Here is a 24,858-nt window from a genome sequence, read left to right on the forward strand (position 1 = left end):
GTTGCCGTTACTTATCGATTATTGTCATTGAAAATCATCTATACTATCAATGGAATATATACTGTCGATAGTGTTGGATGATGCTAAAATATAGCCTGTCGATAGTATCGCCGTTCGATAGTAATACTATCGTTACACAGTAGTACTATCGATAATACTTCTAACTATTGCAAGGGTACTGCTGCTTCTTGTAATAGTCAGAAGCAATACTAAATACTATCGATAGTATTCGTAACGACCTCAGTGGTCCAGTGGTTGTGAGTTGGGCTCACGATCCGGAGGTCTGCGTTCGATTCCCGGTGGGGACATATCACAAAAAATACTTTGTGGTCCCTAGATTGGTTAGGACATTACAGGCTGATCACCTGATTGTCCGAAAGTAAGATGATCCGTGGTTCGGAAGGCACGTGAAGCCGTTGGTCCCGGTTACTACTTACTGATGTAAGTAAGTAGTCGTTACATGAGCCATGTCAGGGGCCTTTGGCGTCTCAATAGTAACCCTGACACCAGGGTTGATGAGGTTGGTACTCCACCTCACAACCCACACGATAGAAGAAGAAGTATTCATGTGGGTTGATAGTTGTGATTTAAATGATAAATGAGTACTACTATCGATACTATTTTTTTTACTATAGTTTTTTAAACTACCATTAACGTACTATCGTAAGACAATAGTGGACTATCGATAGGCAACACTAATTCGTTCCATTTTAATTATTATAAGCACCCATTTTCTGAACTGACCACCCGCACGATAGTAGATTAATGGTGGTAGGTCATGATGTTATTATCAAACAGGTATATTATTATCGTCATTTCTTATGTAAAACTTGATGCTGGAAATAAAAAAAACACAATACAACAGGAAAATAAATAACAAAAACCTGAAAACGCGCGGTTTCCTTTTCATTTCCGAACCGCACCCGCCATTGTATTGTATTGTCTGATTTTATCACGTTGTTGAATTCTGTACGTTTTACGACCCAGGAAATGTAAAGTCACTTTTAAACATTTCTGGAGTCTTTATACCTCTTATCTTCAATTGAAAAGGCAAATTGTGACCGACATTGAACTATGTAAGTACGAGGAAATAATTCGGCTGAAGCGAGAAATTCTCTCGGATACCTATTTAATTGACGTCGGAACATATATTTACCCTTTTACCTTTTATAATGACTCTTTATTATACCGCTGTCGAATCATAATGCGACTTTTCCTACATCATAATTACATTGTTGAGTGCACGTGCGTAATTACGGAGCGATGAAACTTTTTATACATATATTTGCGTGAAGGTATTATAATATTTGCGGAAATTTTGTTCGTAGTATTCCGAATTACATATATTATAGGTAAGGATTTACTTCTCAGAGCTGAGCAGTGGGCGCGGAAAGTCATGCATTAAGTGACTCGTGAAAGGGTAGGCGTCGTGGTAGTCCTAAAAAAAGATGGCGTGACGACCCAGTTGCTTGCCGGAGGACCTGCTTGCCGAAGTTCATGTGACGTCACTAATCGGGGATCGCCATCTCGGCTGCTTACGCGGTACGACAGAATCAAATCGATGTTCGATTTGCTCCAATCTGAATCGGCTTCGTCTGAGGCGGTTGGGCCCCTGGCCGGAGTGTGTGAAGGGAAGGCCTTTGCCCATCAATGGGATCCTGTAGGCTACTTTAGTTTAGAATTATTATTTTTACCAAGTACTTAAAAGTAAGCTATTTTAATTATTTTAGAATTCATATCGTAAGTAAGCTTATAAAAAATATCTTATTATATTGTTGAGTGTTTTTTATTACGTTAGTACTTATTATGAACACGGCGACACGGTTAGGTAGGTACAATATTTTTTGCACTAAAGCTTACTCGTATATACACTTTAAGAATAGTCATTTTAAGTATTGTTACGTTTATATTAAAAGTTATTTATTCGTGTTTTCTATTGTTACAGCCAAATCATGGATCTGGAATTTCGAAATCTTAGATACACAGTTGCCAGTCGAATAACCAAAGGTATGTTTCAAAATTAATCTAAATTCTTATAACAGGTGGTACCAATTATCGCTAAATCAAAATTTCAATTCAGTTTTACATATCTATTCTATTACCTATTGGATGTCTCTTTTTCTGTACGAAAAGAGAGAGCTAAGTTTTGTCAAATTTAAATAAACTGAAATTTGTGTCTAATTTTTACACTAATAAGTATCAAGAACTTTTGTTCTTAGTAGCGTAGAAAAAAAAATATGGTGTAAATATGGTAAAAGTAGATATTAACTTCGTAAAAACTCACCGCATTTTTATAAATAGGTTGTAAAGAACGTATTAAACAAGCAAACAATGCTATTATTGAATTAAATATATGTAAAGATTGCACAAAAAACAACGCTTTCAAGGATCTAGCTGTGGATATTTTTAATTACCTACTTAAGTACTTACTTAATTTATAGCTTTTTAATGACTATTGTGCAAATTTATTATTTAAAGTAAAAATAAGTTTGTTTATGTTTGGAAAATTGATTTGCGGTTGATGTGATATATTTACCCCGGTACAGCTAAACTAACTTAGAAGAAAATTAAAGGTGAAAAAATCGATCTAAATGGTTTTTCTTTAATTTGGTTGTTGTTTCAATGTACTTAAGAATGTAATTGAAACTGCCAAACAAAGTGTTCATGTTATCTTTTTCAATTAGGACGTTTTTAGGTCTTTCGTTTAGTATTTTAAAATTTTAGAACAGTTTATTTTTTTAGAATTCTTTTTCAAACAAAGTCGGAAATCGGAACCAATCTAATTTTATTACCTATTAGTTTTATTATGATGAAAATCGGAGGTTATTTTTATTAGTTGACTGTTACACAATAATTTATATTCGTAATAAATTCTTTCATCTCCATAATCGTGCCACCTCTGTCAGTCACTACAACCTTCTACTTATTATGTAATAATTCTAATATTATGTATATATGAATATATACATTTATAATATTCACATTTTATAATCCGTATAGTGTAATTGGATTACATTTTTGTTATTATTAAAATATATATATATTGAATATATATCGGTTATATAGCGATAGGGATGAGCTTATATAGGTAGATATATTTGCAAATAAACAAAGCTTGTTCAACGTGATACACGTATTAGTGTGCGGTGAGCCTAATAATGTTAGAATTTCGTGTAGCTACCTAGTTAAGGTAGATGAAACTAATCGAAACTATAATTATCATGCTCATAGCCATCGTTATCAACTCAAGTACAAAAAGACATCATTCTCGATACTTTCCTTGACTGAATATGAATTCTTTCGACGACAAGCTTAGATCAGTGTGCCTTAACGAATCGAACAGGACAATCTAAGTACGTGGTTTCTTGGATTTGTGCCCGGTTAATGCCAATAAACTCGCCCCTATTTCATGGGACTAAACATAGCTGGCGAAGAGTAGGTGTGTAATGTGTATACTGTACATCTCTGCCTATCATATCGGAGATATTATAGGCATGATGTATGTGTACAGTCAGCAGCAATATCATGTACCCACTTTAGAACCTTGTCGCACTATCACATTTGACATTTAATGAGACTTACTTTTTAATTTGTCAAAAAGTGAATGTGACATAGTTTCATAGTTTCATAGTTTCAAACTCGGTAGCTATACTGCTAGTCGGTGAAATGATGCAAGATTCTATTCTAAATTCTATCTAACCGTTGCTTTCAAATTAGATTTTAGATCAAGCGAAAAAACGTATTGTTTCATTTGACTACACGCGTCAAATTAGTTTATTCAAAATACATTTTAATGATTTGTTTATTTAAACAAACGTATTAACGAGCCGGAAATACCCTGCATTTATTAATGGGATCAGCAATAAAGAAACGCAGTTACCGGATCTCTTTGTTATGTTTTTAATCTGTGATCTTTTCGCCGATTATGCTATTTGAATAACCCACTGATAATGAATGACTAATATTTTAAATTGATTTTGTTAATGATTGTATAAATCGTTTTTAATGGATGTGACGCGTGCTGTTTTGATTCAGAAAGAGGATTCTACGAAATAATAAATTATTACTGATAGTTTCCACTTAAAAAGTAAGATGATTGTGTGCTTCGGACGGCATGCTAAACTGTTGGTCTCGGCTATTAGCTGTAAAACAGATCCACCAACCCGCAGTGGAGCAGCGTGGTGGAGTATGCTCCATACCCCCTCCGGTTGATTGAGGAGAAACCTGAGGAGAGCTGTGGGACGTATATAGGCTGTTTATGTTGTGTAGTATCCACGCATTACAAGGTTTTGTAATCACATTACTATCAATTTCATCTTGCCTAGAAGACGTAGAATTACTATTTATTCTTAATTCAGATAAAGATACTGTAGTAACAAAAACCTGTATTTTCAGCACGTGCTCTGCTTCTTCTAAAAATAAACTGGTACACATTTGGATACTTTATACCAACGTATTTATGGATGTTATTCGTTTTCCGTAACAGCTGTGTCTACTTAGTGGTCGAAACCGGATTGTTTATGAAACCATAATGCTCCTAGACCTAGAGATAAACTTTGTTGCTTTTAGCGACTGACCGCTAAGCAATTGTCGGATTCAATACCGTTGTCAATAATATGCAAAGGAAATAATAAATAATAAAGAAATATTTAGGTATTAGATATAAAATACTCTAAATAGCCGTGACGGTAAGCCGTAACAAGCGAATTCTTTGAATGTTTGTCTACGTAGTATTAAATTTTATCGAATAAATATAAGCAAGATCACGGGTAAATGCTAGTATTTGAGAAACTCAACTTAATTTGATATCCAACAGGATACCCTTTGATATAAAATATTTTTTACCATCTGTTGATAGTCCTTTAGATGTGAAGTGGGGGGCAAAATATGACTAAACATCTAACGGACTATAAAAATCTGAATTATTTGGCGCAGTTTCTGCAATAGTATCAGTTTACACAACAATCTAAGGAACATTTGACAACATGACGCAACTTGAGCATTTGCATTAAAAAAGAATGCTTATTGCAAATCGATGACGATGTATACGATACATCAACTTAAATATTGTTTTTATTTGTGGTTTATTGTGCGTCAAGTGTTTTATCTTCAATTGAATGTGGTTAGAAAATAAATATACGTCGCAACATGTTATAATATAAGCTGGGGGTGCGGCATATACGTAATGCAACTACTTATGTAGACTGTAACTAGTATATACAAGGTGCTAGTGACATCGAAACAAATACTGAGGGAGATGATTCAGCTCATGATTCTGAGAGAGAGAGAGAGGGAAGATTCTGACCATGATTCTGAGTTGATATACTTAAAGTGAAATTTTCACGTCGCAAAATTCATGATAATTTGTTTGCAATTATATACTTTTGTGATAGAAAATTCCACTTGATATTAATTCAGAATAATGAGCTGAATCATCCCTCTCAGTATTCGTTACGATGTCACTAACACCCCATATAAATTAATGACATCGTAACGAATACTGAGGGGAATGATTCAGACCATAATTCTGAGTTGATATCAAGTGGAATTTCCTATCGGAAAATACATGAAAATTTTACTGTTTTTTAAAATTATTTTCACTCCATACTTTTGCGACGGAAAATTCCACTTGACATCAACTCAGAATCATGGAGAATCTTCCCTCAAAGTTTTCGTTACGATGTCACCCTATATTATTTATATTTGTTTGGCAAATTCAAATGTGCAAAATATGATTCTGGAGAATAATCTCTATTTTATAATTCATAAATCCTTTGTTATCGTAGTAAATATACGAAGATCGTGAGCTTTATTGATATTATATATTATTGCAAGTGGCCTTAGATATAAGTATATTTCATAATGAGCAAACACTTGGTATGCAGACAATGCTTATATTTGTTAGTTAATTAGGAATTTTACACTCAGAATGATTTATGTAGGTCCGGATCTATATCTAGTTCAAGATCATAGTATACACGTGTGTTGGGAAGTTACTTTGTTTATAATTATGGATTTATATAGGTATGCTTGTGCACAATGATCAACTATACTAAACAAGTGACCTCTCGTGACCTCATCCACGTGAAATGTCGGAATATACCACAACTGTTATTTATACTGTCAATTATCTACTCGTATCAGAGCTTAAAGTTGGTTGTAAAAATGATGCCATACACCCAATTTGTGGTCGTACGGTCACGAGCTTTAATATGTATACACTTTGGTACCATGTCACATTAACTTTTTTGACAAATTGAACTGTAAGTCTCACTAAATGTCAAATATGTTAGTGCGACAGAATCCTAAAGTGGGTACATTATATTGCTTATGACTGTACCTACACTAATGAATACCAGTATAGTTACTATGGTCTTTGAAGAGGACTTTTTGGCGGGAACGGAAACGGGACGGTTGCTTTCTTCATTGAATACTCTAAATAATCAATACGAAGTGGTGTTTTGTGGTTAATGATCGCATTAAGTTAGTCTGAAAACATTCGCGATAATGTTATTATATCAGAATATTCAACAAACAAAGTGTACCTATCTATTTTCGCTTCGTGCCAATAAACCGTTTCATAACTCGAAAGTTTATGCGAACTTATGAGTTAATTCATTTGGGGTTTGGAGTAGGAGTCTGCTCCGAGGGTGGGGGCTTAGGTTTCATCATTCATCGTCATTATCTTTCATCATTTCATTATTCATTATCAAGAAAAAAAAATACTGAATGGAAAAAAAAACATATAGCAACAAGAATACATGGCTGTATGGGCGTAGTTTGCCTTGCTCTTCGGGAAAAACCAAAACAAAAAAAAATGTCTTTGAAGGTTTATTTTTGAAATGCTATTTCTTAGTTAAACAGATACTCTTCTCTAGTCTATCTTAGTTGGATAGCTTTTAAAACGTCTCTAAAGAAGAAAGTTTCCATCGCTATTAGGAACTGCAACATATATATCTAGTTATAATATTTCCAACCATATAAATACAGGATTTTGCATCTCAGATCATGATATGACCCACATTTCAAAGTTTACACCGTGCGCTCACGACTTAGCGTTGAACTTGCACTTTGAAATCAGGAGGTTATCATCAAGTGTATAGAATATGATTAGCGAGCCGAGTTTCATATTGTAGGTATTTATTGTAATACATGTATAATTACAAACCTACATTTAAGTAATTTTACTCTAATTTAATTTTTAAGGCTTATAGGCTAATATCTTCCTGCATTACTCGTATGTACGAACCGTTTATATCGCGGAAAAAATATATTTATAATATAATTATATTAAGAATATAGATTTTTATATAAAATATTTTTATTATGTATTTTACGAATATGTGGAAATCATAATTATCATAAGGAATAATTATTACGTCATAATTTGATGCTTGTAGGAATGTAGGTATTAGAACTTTAGTATTTAATTTTCTTTCGAAATACAGTTCCGGTTTCTGTTTGACGATGCGTCATAAATCGCAGGATCTGTACTGATTACAGCGATCTTCTTCTTCTGTCGTGTGGTTTGTGAGGTGGATTACCAACCCCATCAACACTGGTGTCATAGTTACTATTGAGCCGCCAAAGTCGTGGTTTGAGCGTTGAGCTCACGATCCGGAGGTCCCGGGTTTAAATCCCGGTGGGGATATATCACAAAAACTGATCACCTGATTGCCCAAAAGTAAGATGAAGATTAAGCCGTTGGTCCCGGTTACTACTTACTGATGTAAGTTAGTAGTTGTTACATGAGCTATGTGAAAAATAGCGATGGCTTTAGTAGACTCTTTACCTACACCTATGCTTATCCGTCCCAGAAACAAGATCACGACCCTTAAACTATTTAGGCTATCTGAATAGGTCTAAACTCGTCCCAGACGAATAAACATAAAATCGGAATCAATCACAGGCATAATGCCCCAAAAGACGAGTACTTATATGCGGCCTTGCAACCACTGATAACACAATCTGCTGTCCTTATTTCGATATTTGTGTTATTAAAGCTACGATACATACGAATTCATGGCCACCGAATCACAATTCCGTAAAAACAAATGCTTTATCATGTTGGATCAGCTACCTTAATCCATTGTTTTGTTACGGTTCAAAGCTTATGCAACGTTTTGTGTTTTATGAAAACTTTGTGTTTTACTGACAAGAATAATTAGATAATTACTAAAATAAATTATGTATCATATAAGTTAGGGTTGTTGTTGGTGTAATAACTACTGCGGGAATTATTTTAAAACCCTTTTTGAGGGACTATAATATTTTGTTCATTACATTAAAAATTTCAACAACCAACAGAGTATGAAATAACGGGCTTCGTACTGGGTGGGACCTATTCTGAACCTATGCTATCTTTGGCCTTATTAAATTTCAGTATAAGAACATTCTTTCTCTATTGGCGCTAGTTCCTGCTATCTGCTGTAGTTATTATGAAATTTGACAAGTAAAGTATTATTGAATACACCTATTGCAAGAAGTAATGACGTATACCAATTGCGTTTCAAAGTTTTACATTACTGTGTTAACGAAAGGGCCCTGACTTAGCATGACCTCACACAAAATAAATTATGACCCAGGCAATTTATCAGAACTTGCAATTCTGCGTGAGAAACCGGTTAAGTACCTATTTGGAAACCGGTAAAGTTTGGCGATGAGCTTATCTACCGTTTCATTTAAAAATAGATCCACTTATTCTAATTACACAACTTCTTCAAACTGTTATCGTGGTTTGATACGATGTTCTATATTTAAATATAAGTTGTATCGATTTAAACAGCTGATTGTACGTATAGCGCAATGCTGGATTTACAAAGATAAAGTACAGGGAAAAGCATAGATTTTAACCTACTGAAGTACATTTAAATATGAATGATGACTTAGGACTGCAAGACTAATCGATAATGCGATATACATTATATGACAAATGTCTATACTTGTCGTAGGTGACAGTGAGTATATAAAATGATACAATGTATGACATATTCCACTAATAAAAGCTTCTAGGTTATCTACTGAATAACATTGAAATGATCCTTGTATTCATAGTTAACCCTGTTTTCTATTGACATGAATAGATTGATTAGTAATCAATAGGTGTGGTTATGCTGAAAACAGAAAAAATATATTCTTTAAAAAGTAATAATTCTTTAAATTTAAAATTATTGTATATTGTTTCTTTTTTATCGACGAAAATACTAATTGGTATCTCGATTAGTGACTAACGTAGCTCGATTGTTTTTCACAAAATTCTGTGAAAGAGTGGTAAGTAAATCGAAATACTGTCTTCGATGAAAGGGGCCTCTGTCACAATATGTTTTGGAATGCCCCTGCAAAGAAAATTATGAAGGAAATAAAGCTTTCCAAAAAACGTTCCAAGCTCGTATCGGTGTAGAGGGAGTATCCCTTCCATTGCGTAATAGGTAAGTATTATTATTTATCTTATGATGTAACTCACCGCTTATCAACTCAGGTAGGTAGCAAGGTATGTCGTAAAAGTCGTCTGAATCGCGACATTGTGTCTATCGTGATGGATATTATTTATGAGACAAGTAATATTGTCACTTGACCTATTCTTTTATTAATTATATTTCAGTGGCGGCAAAGGTTTTTCTTAGAGAGTAAATATTTTTATTCTATAGTAGTACGACCTATAAGATTAAAGTTAAATAAAAAATAAAGTACGTAGGTAGGTAATACCGGGTGAGAGTTCCATGTTCATGGTGTCCAGCCTACATAGTGGACGATTTTGCTTTTTTACCTCCGGCCAAGTAGTTAATGCCATCTGCGGCAAATCTACAATAAGTCACGTCAAAAAAAAAAAGCAGTTTTACCGATATTTTGGAACAAATAGTAGTATTTTTAATGAATCAAAATGTTTATCACTCTTTCTGTACTGAAAAATACCCTCGGTCATCGATATTGTATGTAAATCAAATGACGATGTGCCATTAACATACAAATGAACTCTTGTGTCAGCCACAATGGCTTTACAGTCAAATCGTACGAATTACATCGTACGATATTTATATAATTGTGTCATGGAAATTTACACGTTTATCAGTTGTTTTTTTTTCGTAATACAACACACACAACAACAGCAACAGCGTGGAACAACGTGGAATAGCGTGGAACAGCCGTTTTGGTGTGTTTTCCATACCTTCTTACCTCCGATAAGGGGAGGCCTGTGCCCAGTAGTGGGACGGATGAAGACTGTTTATTTTATGATATTTTATAATTATCTTCATCTATCGTGTGGGTTGGTAGGTGGATTACCAATCCCATCAACCCTGGTGTCAGGGTCACTATTGAACCGCCAAAGGCCCCTGACATGGCTCATGTAACGACTACTACTTGCATCAATAAGTAGAAACCGGGACCAACGGCTTAACGTGCCTTCCGAAGTACGGATCGTCTTACTTTCGGACAGTCAGGTGATCAGCCTATAATGTCCTAACTAAACTAGGGATCACAGAGTGATTTACGTGATATGTGCCCATCGGGATTTGAACCCGGGACCTCCGGATCGTCAGCAGAACGCTCAAACCACTGGACCACGGTGGCCGTCTCATATATATAATATATTATTTATTTATGGCATTAACTACTTGGCCGCAAAAAACGGTAAACGGGGAGCGTTGAGAGTTTTTAGCTTGAAGCCTTTCCTCCCACTATGTCTTCCTTCATATTTAAACTCAGTACAATGGCAAAATAGAGAGATACTACTATCCCACACTGACAAGAAGAGCATAATTATGATTATGTAATTGTAATATTAAATCATATTTTCTCTTGAAAGTTAATTTATCATTTGCATACTGACATGACGCGACGTTCTTATCTTAAACGACAGTGTGTAAAGTTAATGAGGAGATATTACAGTACATAATAAACAGAAGCGACAAATTGGTTTATCATACATATCGTCGCCCATATAGTGAAAAGTATGGTAGCGCGTTTTTGAAAAATCACATTCATGTAATTTTCTTTAAAACAAAACCTCGATTTCTTACAATTAATTTCAATCTACATCAGCGGGCCTAGCACCGTAAGCACGCGACTCTTTCTCGCCGCGTCAGAAATCGTCTGTCTCTTTCTGTGTAGTACTGTGAGAGAGTGACGGGTGACGTATGTCGAGGCGAGAAAGAGTCGCGCGCTTCACGGTGCTAAGCTCGCAGAATTTGATTTTTCAAAAACGCACTTACGTGGTTTTCTCTACCTATCTTCAATCGTGTGGGTTATGAAGTGGATTACCAACCTCATCAACCTTGGTGTCATTGTTATTATTTAGCTGCCAAAGGCCCCTGACATGGCTCATGTAACGAGTATGTACTTACATCAGTAAGTTTTAATCGGGACTAACGGCTTAACGTACCTTCCGAAACCATCAGGTGATCAGCATGTATCGTCCAACCCGAACTAGGGATCATAAAGTGATTTTTGTGGTATGTCCCCACCGGGATTCGAACTCGGGACCTCCGGATCGTGAGTTCCACGCTCAACCACTGCATCAAGGGGGTCGTTACCTATAAGGCGACGATATCCACCTAAGGACTTAGTATCAAAAGTGGCTGCACGTTATCTTCTCATTACTTGAGACTATCTACCTCAGGGCTTACGGGCTAAAATATATATTATGTATGTAACTGACAAATGAAAACTCCTTCGGTATCTCTTTATAGTCCAGCCGAGTCTCCAACCTCATTGCGTTCGGAGCGAATTATATCGAGGGCTTCGACCAATGCAACGAATGTTATGCACGCGGATAAACGTCGTATGGCTATTGGTCGAAGTCTGAGGTCAATGTCCTAGATATAATTTTGCGGTTGCTATGCAGACCCCGCTTAAGGTATTCGCAAAAAGACGTACTAGTGGTCCAATGTATTGTCTTTCTAATTGTACAAAACACGTGCTCAGATAAAGCTAAATATATACAAAGTAATATTTACTTAGAACTATTAAGTAAACTTTCTGTATAACACGTGTTTGTTTACGAACGAGACATTGTAAAAGGTCAGTTTCTGAATAAGATAATCGTTTTAATCCAAGTTCTACATTCATGGGCAAGGTCAATATCAAACGTGTTTGCTAGCAAGAATGTAGGTAGAAAATTATGGGCATTAGAACACTCGTTAAACTCTAAACCATCATACAACTAAAGTTTTGTTTTGTTTGGCACTCGACGGGTAGCGAGGTAAATTCTAACACTAATTACTTACAGCTAAAAAAATAAAACAGCTCAGCAATGTCTTTATGGTGATTGTAGGCAAAGGGATTTCTTGTCTTATTTATTTTTAATTTATTGTACACGGAACAATACAAAAACTTAATTCTAAAAGAAATAAATAATTTATGAGTAGATTAGGAAAAAATGTAGTGGTATTGTTATCAAGTTTTGTCTCTATCTACATCTACACAATTTGTACCTGAAGACAACAAATACAGTGTGAACTAGGCTGAACTTGACTTAATACCAAAAATTACATTCCCATACAATTTTCCAAATAACTCGAGTTATCACAAATCAACCTTAAGTAATATCAATCAACCTTAAGTAAAAGTACATTATTTATTACACATACCTATGATTATAAACTAGAAACGAGGTCGATTGGGAAATTTCTAGGAATTCACCGAGCCAAGAACCTTGCGCCTTGCCACTGCGCCTGATCCATTTAGAAAGTCATGGAACATTCTCGAATCTACCACCACCACCCAGCGAAGGTTCTAGAAAGTCACGGTGCCACCCCCACTACCTTTCATGTCCGGATAATAGGCAACATTTCCTTCCTTATTAGGTAGTATTAGGTACTATAAGTGAAATGGTTCAGAGAGAAGAATTGTATTATGAGGGGTGAAGAGAAAGTTTTATATCTAGGGCAAAAATATTGTGTTGCGATTGCCATATTCGACGCGTCTATCTAGCCATAAAGGCATTGACGTATAATAATATAATATGTTACTTATAGTCATAGAGGCGACCAATCAGGTCTAGCCAACAATATAGTCAGGGACTTGATACAAACCCCTCCTGAGTGGTGTTGTCGGAGGACTTTCATTATGTTGTACACAAGGAAGAGATATCAATCCCATACATTTTATCACTATCACTCTCGATTGTCAAAATCATGAGTTTGTATAACAATAATCATTATAATAGGAGCTCATATTGAAGTAAGTACACTAAAGAGGAAATAAATAACTTCATAGAATTAATTCATTTTTAGATATTTAGATTATTCTTTTTATGTGTTTGTAACACATACATGTTACACCACATTTATATAAAGCTTTGCACAGGTAAGTACTATAAAGTATTTACAAATCAATTCGTTATCCGTACGATATGCATTACTAAGATCTTAAAATGCAGGCGGCATGCAACGAAGGCTGTCCACGACGGTAGTTCACAGACAGATCGTGAAATGCATACAAGCACATGTCGTAAGTGCATTCAATCGGTCGATGCATGATTTAATTGCAGGTAATTTCCATCGAGCTAAGTTCAAGGTTGGTAAATAACTAATTAATTAAAGTGAGAAATTTTCCATTGTCATCTGTGACTTATCTTGTTGTCTTAGGTCGTGAGCATACGATTCGTTCTTGAAGTAAGTGTTGTAAATTCGGGAATGATTCGGGAAATATAACGGGAAGGTCAGATGTATAAAAATCAAGATTATACGAAATGTGTTATTTTCCGGATTATACGGCGGGCAAGCGGATTGTTATCTTAAGTACCTAATACGATAACTTGTTTCATTTGTTTTGGTCTATAAAACCATGTGACTATCCCCACTGTGACAACAATATTAAAAGTTCTGCCTGCACGACATGCAAAAGTCACAGCATTAAGATAGGCACATTGTATACTTTTAAAATATATTCCATGAAATAAATATACTTACAGAAAAAAAAGAGTAGGTAGGTCTACAGAAAGAGAGAGTTTTTAAAAAGAGACATCTTGATTATGATTTTCTCCGCGAGAGAGACATCTTATTTATGATTATCCGCGATTGTCCGCTTACCTAACCTAAAGGTTTGATAGGTCCAGTTTTTTTACAGAAGCGAGAATCTGTCTGACCTTCTGCGAAGGGAAAACTAGCCCAATACAAGTTAGGTCGCATACCTCCGAAACGCATTTCTCGGGTGTGGGTTTTCTGACGATGTTTTCCTTCACCGAGCACGTGATAATTATAATCATTTATGATCCAAACATGAATTCGAAAAGCGATTTCGAATACTATGGTTTTAAGGCCCGTGCTGGATTCGAACCTTTAGATTTCCTGATTATAAAAAAAATAAGTAGTATTTTCACACATAGCTCTAGACTGTTCCTCTAACTCACTTTAAACCTAATTATATGTAACGTCGTTATTCACTTACTTACATAGATATTATTGCGGTTGACAGTACACAATGTTGTGAGCAGTAAAATTGTTACGCAAAGAGCGAAGTGGATGAAAGATAAGCGGATATAGCACAGACTATGGAGGGCTCGATAATGACTCTCACGCATGGAATGTGGGCTTGTGTATGGGAGTAGCGGATGGATATAGTTCTTAGATTGATGAAATATTTATTTGATTTATTTTATTCTTATTCTTCTTATTCTTAAATATTTGGATTTCAAACTGCTCCTGAAATTATCTCGAAATTCCTTAACAAGTAGAAATTATAGTTAGTTAGTTCCAAAGACTAGCAGCTGCTAGTCTATGAAGATAAAGAATTCAATCTAGCTAGATTGAATTCTTTTAATACTACAGATATAATTCTTATAATAAAATATAAATCACATTTTATTTTCAGTGGTTGCCTTAAAATCGCTTTTCCACCTTAAATATACACACACTTTGTTTCCACTGTCGCCCATCACAATAGTCCGTGACCGAATGATTCATCGCCTAGGCTGCGCGGTCGCATTACGCACTGCGTTCGCGCTAAAACGATTTGCGCGGGAGTCTTTACGGCCGCTGCGGTTTCGCTGCTATATGATTTGCACAACTGTTGAAATTGTTAAAGCTAACAGTTGAGGTTTCTTTTCATAAATACACCCAAAAACGGGTGGGCAGAGTCGTAGTGTAGTAGTCGTAGTCTTTGATACGAAGTACGGATATTATAATGAACGGTATGGTAAATAGGACCATTGGTGGACATCTGGTGACCAGCGCCTGTATGATGATCCAAGACTCTAGAATATCAGTCGGAATTTGCGACTTGCCCGAGAAGAGAAGCCGCCGCTTGCCTATTTTTATTTTGTTTTTGTTCAGCTAAACACGCGTTGTTTTTATTCGCTTCCAGCCCAGCATAAGTAGGTATGATTAGTACAATGAGTAATTAGGTAGCATAAGGTATGTTTATACCATCGTTTCTTTTTCTGGTTTATTGTTGTTTACAACAATTACTATACAAATCACGTTCTTAAATTTTTTCTCGATTTTAAGGGCGTAACCTTTGCGTGACAATGTTACAAAATACCATGTAACATAAAGCCAGATTATGTACCTATCGAAAATAACAAAAAAAATAATAATGTGACAGTTGACGGTTTTATTATTATTACTTTACGTTTGATATTCGTAGATAAATCTGTAAATAAAATATTACTATGACAAATAGATAGCTCCGTATTGCAGAGCTATGTGTACAAGAGAAAACGTATAAGTACGTATAGTTAGGGTTATTGCGCAGTGATTAGCTTAGTGCGAAAGTACTGAACTATGACTGCATTAATTAGACTTTATGTATGGTGGTGTATTGTTTTGTCTTACTGCAACTATGTGGCATTGTAGTCTTAGCACTGCAACAAAGCAGCAGGATATCAGATAACACATTCATAATTAAGCCGTAGGCCAGTGCCTAAGGCGCGTTAAGCTGTTGGTCCCGGTTACTACTTACTGATGGCTTAACGTCAACGACTACATACTTACCTACATCAGTAAGTATGTAGTCGTTACATGAGCCATGTCTGGGCCTTTGACGGCTCAGTAATAACTCTGACACCAGGGTTGATGAGGTTGGTATTCCACCTCACAACCCACACGATAAGAAGGGGAGAGATATTGTTTGGAATTGGAATTAATTGCAGAAATCAAGGTTTTAGTGTAGAAAATTACATCTGAATGTGATTTTTCGTGGTTTTCCTTAAAAGGCGGCAACAAGGCTGAGTTTGACCAGTTTAGTCTAAGTTTTTCTTTGTAAATGTTATGTTTGAGTAGGTACTTAATTAAAAAAATATTCATTTTCAAAATTCACCTTCCGAGAAAACTTGATTAGCCACTTTATCTTTAGCTTGCAACGGTGTCAGCTAACGGTTCCGAGCATGCGTATTGTGTCATCCGTGATGCAAGGCATGAGAGAAACGCGGCAGTTGACTTACAAATGTTTGCCGCTAAATTTCATTACATGACGATTCTAGAATGTTCGAAGATTGTTTAGAGATAAAAGTCTATGTGGATGTGGCTGGGTGTTACCTAAAAACCATAAAAAGTCGTAATAAAAGTTCATGGATTTATGTCCGACAGATAAAATTTTACAATACCTATAGCTTGTGTATTTTGAAACTATACCGTATTTGCTTGATTACACAAATAATGTACATAGTTAGACACATCTTTACTGCTGGAATTATATGACCTAAATATACGAGGTACCCAACCCGTTCAACAACTTGGATTTAGTCGGAATACGTAGTCATCTGATAAAATTTAGACCATCATTTTAGAGCTCTTGTTGTTTTTCCTGATACTTCTGTACCAAAATGATTAGTAAATTAATAATAACAAAAAATAATTATTAAAATGTAAAGATAATTCTGTATAGAATAATAATTGTACCTATATCACAAAAGCTTATGTCGAACTTCCTTCTTATGTACGAGAACTCTAGTTTTATATTACCTACTTATTTAGTTCTTATCTATACGGAATTACACTTTAACCATATAATTAGGTAACGCATTTGCCGTGCAAATGGACGTATATAGATTATTATTTACAAGGCCGTGTGGCGGCGATCGTTCTATTGTTGGCGATGAAGCGGTTAACTATTTTATTGCTCGAATTCTAGTAGATACTAATAGGTTATTGAATAATTAGACGCATCGCTTCCAACTTAATAATCTATTTATACATAGACAGTGGCGAATTCAGGATGTTGGCTTGGCAGGGGTTTGAGATAGCATAATGTAAGAGCCCTATGTCACTAGGACAAAGTCAAAGTCAAAGTATTTATTGCACACCATATGGACCCGGGAGGGTGTAGCAAAAATAACAAGAAACTAAATTAAGCCAGAAATACAAATAATAATATTAACATTAAACAAAATTAATCAAACAATAACTACGAAAATCTTAAAAACTATTTATAACAAAACACACACACACGACACACATACCTACACCACGGATGTGCCATCGGCGAAAAATAATTTTGATTGGCGGCAACAAATACGTTACGTAACCGGGCGAGGTACCCTTTATACAGGGTGTTAGTGACGTAGCAAATACTGAGGGGGATGATTCAGATCATGACTCTGAGTTAATATCAAGCAGAATTTTCCGTCGCAAAATTAATGATATTTTTTTGTAAATGACGTAAAATTAATGCCAATTTTAGTGTTTTTTTTTGTATTATTACAGTTTCATACTATTGCGACGGAAAAATCCACTTGATATCAACACAAAATCATGGTCTGAATAATCCTTCAAAGTTTTCGTTACGATGTCACTAAAGCCCTCCCTTGGCGGCGTAACCGTGGTGGCACCAATTTGGTGTTCTAATGAAATAGGACAAGGGACTCTTAAGAAAGTAGGGCGAAACAACAATAAGTCAATTAACCAAAAGAAACGAAACTCTTTCTTATTCGCTACCCGCTAGCAATCGGACAATAACTAGCGTGAACGTAATGCGTAAGTGCTCGGTCGATGCACTGTCACGTCATCGACAAAAACATCTGAAAGGGACGAACTAAAAAAAACACCAATGACTACAGAGAGGTATAAGAAATCCGTAACAAAACCTAAATTATATATTGAATTATTATGTTTGGGTTCAACAAAATATGTCTGCTTAATTGTGTAGTTATGTGTGTATATGTGTGAGTAAAATCATGTGCATTGTATTTATTATACACAAAGAAAGATATAGTAAGGTATTAAATGAGAAAGTCTTGAAATTGTATTGGAAAATAATAAAAGAAAGCCGTTAAGAAATTCTCGCGGAGAGAGTTTTATAGAGGTTTTTATGCTTGGAGCACATGCAGTTGTGTGATGAAGTTGCATGTGCAGTTTTATTGAAGATAGACATTTACAGAACTGTGTGCTTGCTTTTTAAATTTGGAACCCAGTGCCCTGTTTATCAAAACTACACATGTAAATTACATGTTATAAGTGTCAATATTAATTTCACAAGTATATTTTACAGTCCCTCTACTATTTTTTGATAAACGTAATTTACACGTACTTGTGAGTAACTTGTAGCTTGTGAACGTGTGGACTTGTAAGTTTTGATAAACACGGCACAGGTATGATTCCCGTCATTATTTAGGTACAATTATCACTAACAGTTTTCGCGACTCGCAAAAAAACCAGTGATGTTCTGTTCTCTGTAAATGGTAAATGCTCTCACTTTGGGAACGTTCCCAGCAATAAAAAGGCGCAAAACTAATGTAAAAAGAGCTTTATTACTTAATCTTTAGGCACAAGACAATATTCATAATTAAAGCACATAATAACGGGTTCTTACCTCGTTTAAATGGGGATATGGGGATGTGCTTTAATTATGATAATAACCGCGTAAACTTAAGACAATGTACAAGACAATATTGCAATTTGACATTTGCGCATATAAAAGTGAGTGCGCAATGCAAACAAATTTCAAATAGCATTATTGCTTTCTTAGATGAATTGCTTCGATTTGGCCATTTTAACCCCCCAGAGCTCAAGAAAGAATAATTAGAAAAAGAAAATCAGCCACTGTCCGTACTATTGTAGAGTTTTTATAACACGTCGCTGCTTAACATCCCTTTGGCGTAAACCAAGTACTTAATTCTGTTTTTATCTACATGCAAAATTTCTAAGTCACTGAACTATGTTTATGTACTATAAGGTAGCCCATTGTTGTTCGGTCCGTTTACAATGAATCTAAATGATAATACAACCTAGATTTCCTTTGTATTCACAGTAGGTACTACGCATTACATAGATGTTTTATCTGTACATTGTGACACGGGAAATAGATTTTTACTGTAAATATGGGCTGAAATGACTTGTTAGTCACGACACATTTAGTAGATAAAATATTTGAAATTGTGCATAATTGTTTTATGTAGATATATAAATATTTACCTAAGTATCTTTCGATGAAATATTAAGTACTCACGTTGGTAAGCACATTGTCATTATAATTAATTCTTAACGAACAATTCATTTGAAGACCATTTCGTTTGCGTCAAACATACTAAATTAGTAATTTAGTTTTTATTGAATAACATCTTGATAAGGATAAATAAACTAAATGCTAAAAACAAGGATATTTTGAATATCTCATCCTTAATCCGCCTTGCCGTAAATATTTTGCAAAGCCAAACACCTTAAAAAACAACACAAACAAACCTAATGATAAAATCTGGTTTCTGACGGCTCTCTTGATGAAATAGCGGTCAAACACATAACCCTCTTTTTTGCTTCGCCAAAGTCGGGTAAAAAAACAAATGCACTACATTGTATGCTACACGGGTATACGAGTGGTTTAGTTTTTTTCTACAAAAAGCTTATTATTTACAAAGATGTGCTTAGGTATTATTATAATAACAATGCGCGGTATTTTTATTATGGCTATTATCAATGAACTCAATTATTTATTTATACTAGGAATTACCTGCGGTGTAAGTATGTCGATCTTACCTAGCCCTACAATTACACTTGGATTACAATTACAACCCACTTCGGGCTTTCCTTCGAAGTATGACGTACTTAAGGATAAATGAACCAACCCTACCTACCTACTACACCCTGAACCGAAGTTACTACACAATACCTACAACAACAACAACACAACAACTACAACAACAACACCTACAACAACAACTACCCCACAACAACAACACAACTACAACAACCAAACTACAACAACAACTACAACTTACCTACTAACATGTTGTACCTGTAACAGCATTGTATACGAACGAAAGTAATACAATAACAATAAAGGAGCTAGCTGGGGTTATTGTAAAATTGATATACTGACTGAATTCATCTTACGTCTACATTTCATATAGAAAATATATTAGCAAAGCGAAGTCTTATTTTTTCTTGCAAGAATTCTAAAGTACATACCTACTTACATTTGGTATCTACGTCATTTCTAAACAGGTTAAAGATTTTCAGTTGATTAGAAGTCCCTTCTCTATACATAATGTTTTAAGATAGCATAATTATTTTAGTATTTTATATTGTTTTTTTTTTTTTGACGTGACTTATTGTAGATTTGCCGCAGATGGCATTAACTACTTGGCCGGACAGATGGGGAGCGCTGAAGGCTCTCACCCGGATTTTTTATTGAGCATACCTATTATATTTAAATGAATCAAAGACTTATGGAAGTCATGCCTCGTGTTTATACACAAATCGTAGGATATCTAAGTATTTAGTGAGTCAATTTGATTCCGTCATCAGGTGGTGGTGGGATTTACTATTATCATTAATGGCATTAGGCGGTTTGTCATCTCATATCATTCATCTACACCAATTGACAATAGGAGCAGCGTGGTTGAGTACTTACGTTAAGTGGTGTGCTGTTCCCCGAAATGGTCCCAAAGTGGGAAAGTTCCTGTGGTTAAAAGCACTGTTACCAACAGAACAACACACTATGTTACCAACTGAATAAAGATATTTTTATTTCTGTTTGAATTTGAAGGTAGGACTTTAGTGGTCACTTTAAGTGCCGCTAAAGATCTTTGTAAACTTTTCGCTCATGTGGATTTTACTTATATTGTAGACATAAACAAAATTATTCATTTTCATAACCATAAATAATTTATTGTTCCAGGACAAAAAAGAGATGTGGTCAAGGGAGTGGCGGGGCGGTTCCAGACTGGTCAGCTGGTGGCCATTATGGGACCTTCAGGGGCCGGCAAGAGTTCCCTGCTGAATGCTGTCTCTGGATACAAGTTAGTATACAGACATTTCACAACAAACCAATGCAACAAAAGTTACTACTTATACAAAAAATAGACACGTCAATTAATCAATTATGGCATGTGTGTTCTCAAAAACGCATACAGTCACATACCAGACATTGTCGAAGGTAATAAATTGAGATGTCTAACACAAATATAAGTTTAAAAACTAAAACCTGGCTAAAACTCATGGTCTATGTATGCCGCGGCAAGCAAAATCTTAGGACAAATTGGCAGACCACGGGTATGTTCCAAATATCACTATTCAGAAGTAATGCAGAGAAACATACCTATTTTCTTGTTTTATACAAATTCAAAATTTGTTTATGTCCTCTAAAGGGTGCCACATTGAATGTAGCGTGACGCCACATTGCCTATAACCACCGGACAATTATGACGCTTCTAGTGACTTCTCATTTGTTAAATTATGGTAAATGGTTTAGAAGTTAGGTGGTAGCAGACTGTTTGCTTCGCCGCAGTTTCGGTAACTAGCAACATACACGTAGAGAATACGTAGATAATTAATAGGTATTCTCTGCCTTGTTAAATTAACCCAAAGCCCAGCAATAAAAAGTGCGGGTATAGTTACTTCGAATGTGATTCAAACTCCTGTACACTTACCTAATCCTCTAACTGAACAATTATCCTTCACAGATCAGCAGGCGTCTCGGGTGAGCTTCTAGTCAACGGGCAGCCGAGAAACGAAGTAGTATTCCAGAAGTCCTCATGTTACATAACTCAAGAAGACCTTCTACAGCCACTCCTGACAGTCCGTGAGGCTATGGACGTGGCTGCGAGGTTGAAGCTGCCGAAAGGAGCGAAAGTACATTCAGAGGAAATTCTGCAAGAGCTAGGGCTGTTAGAGCATCAGAATACCAAGACGGATCAGCTCTCTGGAGGACAGAAGAAAAGGTAAGAGATGACATAACTACTTGGCCTGACAAAATGACTTGATCATTACTGGCAATAACTAAAATATTTTTGGTACTTTAAATCACAAAATCTATGGAAAATTTCTGTGTAAATGACGCATTCCAACTTTAAATTCCGTTGAAAATACCATGGTATAAGAAGACCAGGTATGCTCAATCCTATGACAAGCCGCCCTTTGATGACGTAAGTTTTACCACTGTGTTACCATCAAATTGGTATCTCCAACATTCCAAGGACGCCAATTTTATTATTGAAAATTAAGTGAATTACTATTACTGTATTTAATTACTATTACTTGTCACATATATAAAAATCATTAAAACTGTAAGTAAATGTTTTTCTAAAAGTTCAAAATTTCCTTGCAAAATAAATATAAAAACATTGGTCGTGGGTAATTTATATTTTACGAAATGGCAGCGCAGGGTGGGATGACATCAGTAGGACTAACCTTGTTTACCTGGTTATCTTATACCATGGAAAATACTAAATATAGCTGATCGTCGTATATATACTTTTGTACTGAATGTATGGATCAAATCAATAGGTACAATGATTGGACATGAGTACATATTGATGAATACCAGTTGGTTAACAAACATTGGGACGTGCTTTATCTCGGTTATGTTGCAAACCTACTTTTGTATTTCAGTGTAACTGAACACTAGATTATGGTTGGCATGTTGTTGCGTTCCGGTGATAGTTCAATCATACCATGTTATCTTCATAACGATTCCAAAACGAAACTAGATGCAAATATGCGCGAGTTCAATCAGTAACCATTGTACAATTAAGTATTTTACCCAGTTATATATATTTTAATAAATAATAGGCCTCCGTGGTCCAGTGGATGAGCGTTAGGCTCACGAACCGGAGGTCTCAGGTTTGTATCCCGGTTCCCGGTTCCACTCTGGGAACATTCGCGGCAGTAAAAATGTGCAAAAGTTATGTCCTATAAGCTGCAAAAGTCCAATCAGTTTCTTGCAAAGTAATAAATTAACTGGTTGCACTTTATTAAGTGGTCACATTTCTTTTCTGTAATAGACTAAAACACCTACAAAAACATAAATTTTATAATTATGACAACTATTGGTTCATTCATAATTTCATCACTGTTTACAAATAATTCACTGGGCTCAGTGACTGAACTTTTGCAGTTTGATTGTACAAAGAGCATTAGTACCTAGCCTTTAGGAAGATAGGATCAGAGTACAAAAAAACTACCGGTATGTTTACTATTAAAGAGTTTTTACTAAAGGAACATTCCCACTTTGGAAACATTCCCAAGAACAGCACGCCACTGATTATGAAACAGCTACTACTGGCTACAATAGTCCACAGAGTATAATGACCAAGACAATAGGTAATGAATAATCTTAGGAAAAGTTACAAGGTTCGATGAATGAAATAATTGACATCAACAACTGGTATTATGCAAGTAGGCCAAGCGGTTTACTTATCATCAAAATATAGAAAATAAATAGCCAACGAGATTTTGTGAATATTTTTGAGGTATAATGTGTTTGGAAATGAGTACAATTACTTTAAACAATCATAACGAATACTTAGGTTTGGGTAAGATTACTGATAGGTATAATTTTTTGTCGAGTAGGTAGCCTAGATTAAACGTTTGCCTCTCAGTTTGAGGTCGCAGGATCGAATCCAGCACAGGCCTAAACCAATGATTGTCGAATTTGTTTTCGAATTCATGTTTGGATCATAAACCTCCGTAGGTTGGAAGGTCAGACAGGCAGTTGCTTCTGTAAAAAAACCGGACCTGTCAAATCTTCAGGTTAGGTAAACGGACCCTGTGAAAAACGGGACAATGCTAGGGAGATGATGTGTGGAGCTGCAACAATAACTTTTTTATGGTCAACAACAAAGAACTGAAGAAAGAGAGAAAGGCAAAAAAAAAATACTATTAAAGAATAATACAAATATGAAATTATTATAAGTATGAAGAGTGTACGTAGTTGCATTATCAGTAAATAACAATATAGTGTGTAGTAGGATTTACATTGAATGCAATATTGTTGATAGTTGTAAGTAGGTAATTGAAATGATAAACATTGGCCCGGTTTGATAACTTTCACTCATATTACAATATATTGACTTGTATAGTAATTATGTAAACGTAGATAAGGGCCACACGCAAAGGTAGATAATTTCATTCACTATATGTCTTTGACTAATTGTTTCCTTTTGGCAACCGTTCTCCAACGACCGATTCGCCATTCGATTCGTCGAAAGAACGATTCATATATTTCCGTTTCTCTAGCAGTCTTTCGCCTATGGACATTTTGCCGGAACTCTTCATCTACCTCAGTTTTCACGACAGGCCTTTCCACATTCAGGGGGGTTAAATGGCCACATCAAAGCAATGTTGAAATTTGACAGTTGCGCATATATAATTCCCTCAATCAGCGCTTATCGCTATCGACCCGCTAGGGTTGATTAATTCTTTCAAATGTTTTTCCTCTCAGACGACGCCCTGGGCCGAGGTTCGCGCCCAACTGGGCACCCTCAGGCCTGTTGTCTTAAATGTTGTACCGGGTGAGAGCCTTCAGCGCTCCCCATTTGTCCGGCCAAGTAGTTAATGCCATCTGCGGCAAATTTACAATAAGTCACGCCAAAAAAAAAATACATCGACATGACGATAAACCTATAAGTTTTTGGACTACAGACCTTCCCATCTACGGAGATTTCGCCGGCAATCTTAAGATAAGCGAAATTACAAAAATACTCAT

The 24,858-nt window shown here is 35.5% G+C and overlaps 1 protein-coding gene across 1 annotated transcript in view; it reads left to right on the plus strand.

Moving 5' to 3' along the window:
- LOC126372856 (ATP-binding cassette subfamily G member 4) overlaps nucleotides 1-24,858 on the plus strand; it is a 71,130-nt gene that overhangs the window by 30,743 nt on the left and 15,529 nt on the right. The window contains exons 2-4 of the mRNA XM_050018774.1: nucleotides 1,946-2,007; nucleotides 21,052-21,172; nucleotides 21,836-22,093. Coding sequence (XP_049874731.1) covers nucleotides 1,953-2,007; nucleotides 21,052-21,172; nucleotides 21,836-22,093 — 434 coding nt within the window. The 5' untranslated portion in view covers nucleotides 1,946-1,952. The remainder of the gene's footprint in view (nucleotides 1-1,945; nucleotides 2,008-21,051; nucleotides 21,173-21,835; nucleotides 22,094-24,858) is intronic.

Source organism: Pectinophora gossypiella, chromosome 14, assembly GCF_024362695.1.
Source record: "Pectinophora gossypiella chromosome 14, ilPecGoss1.1, whole genome shotgun sequence".
In the NCBI taxonomy this organism is placed as follows: domain Eukaryota; kingdom Metazoa; phylum Arthropoda; class Insecta; order Lepidoptera; family Gelechiidae; genus Pectinophora; species Pectinophora gossypiella.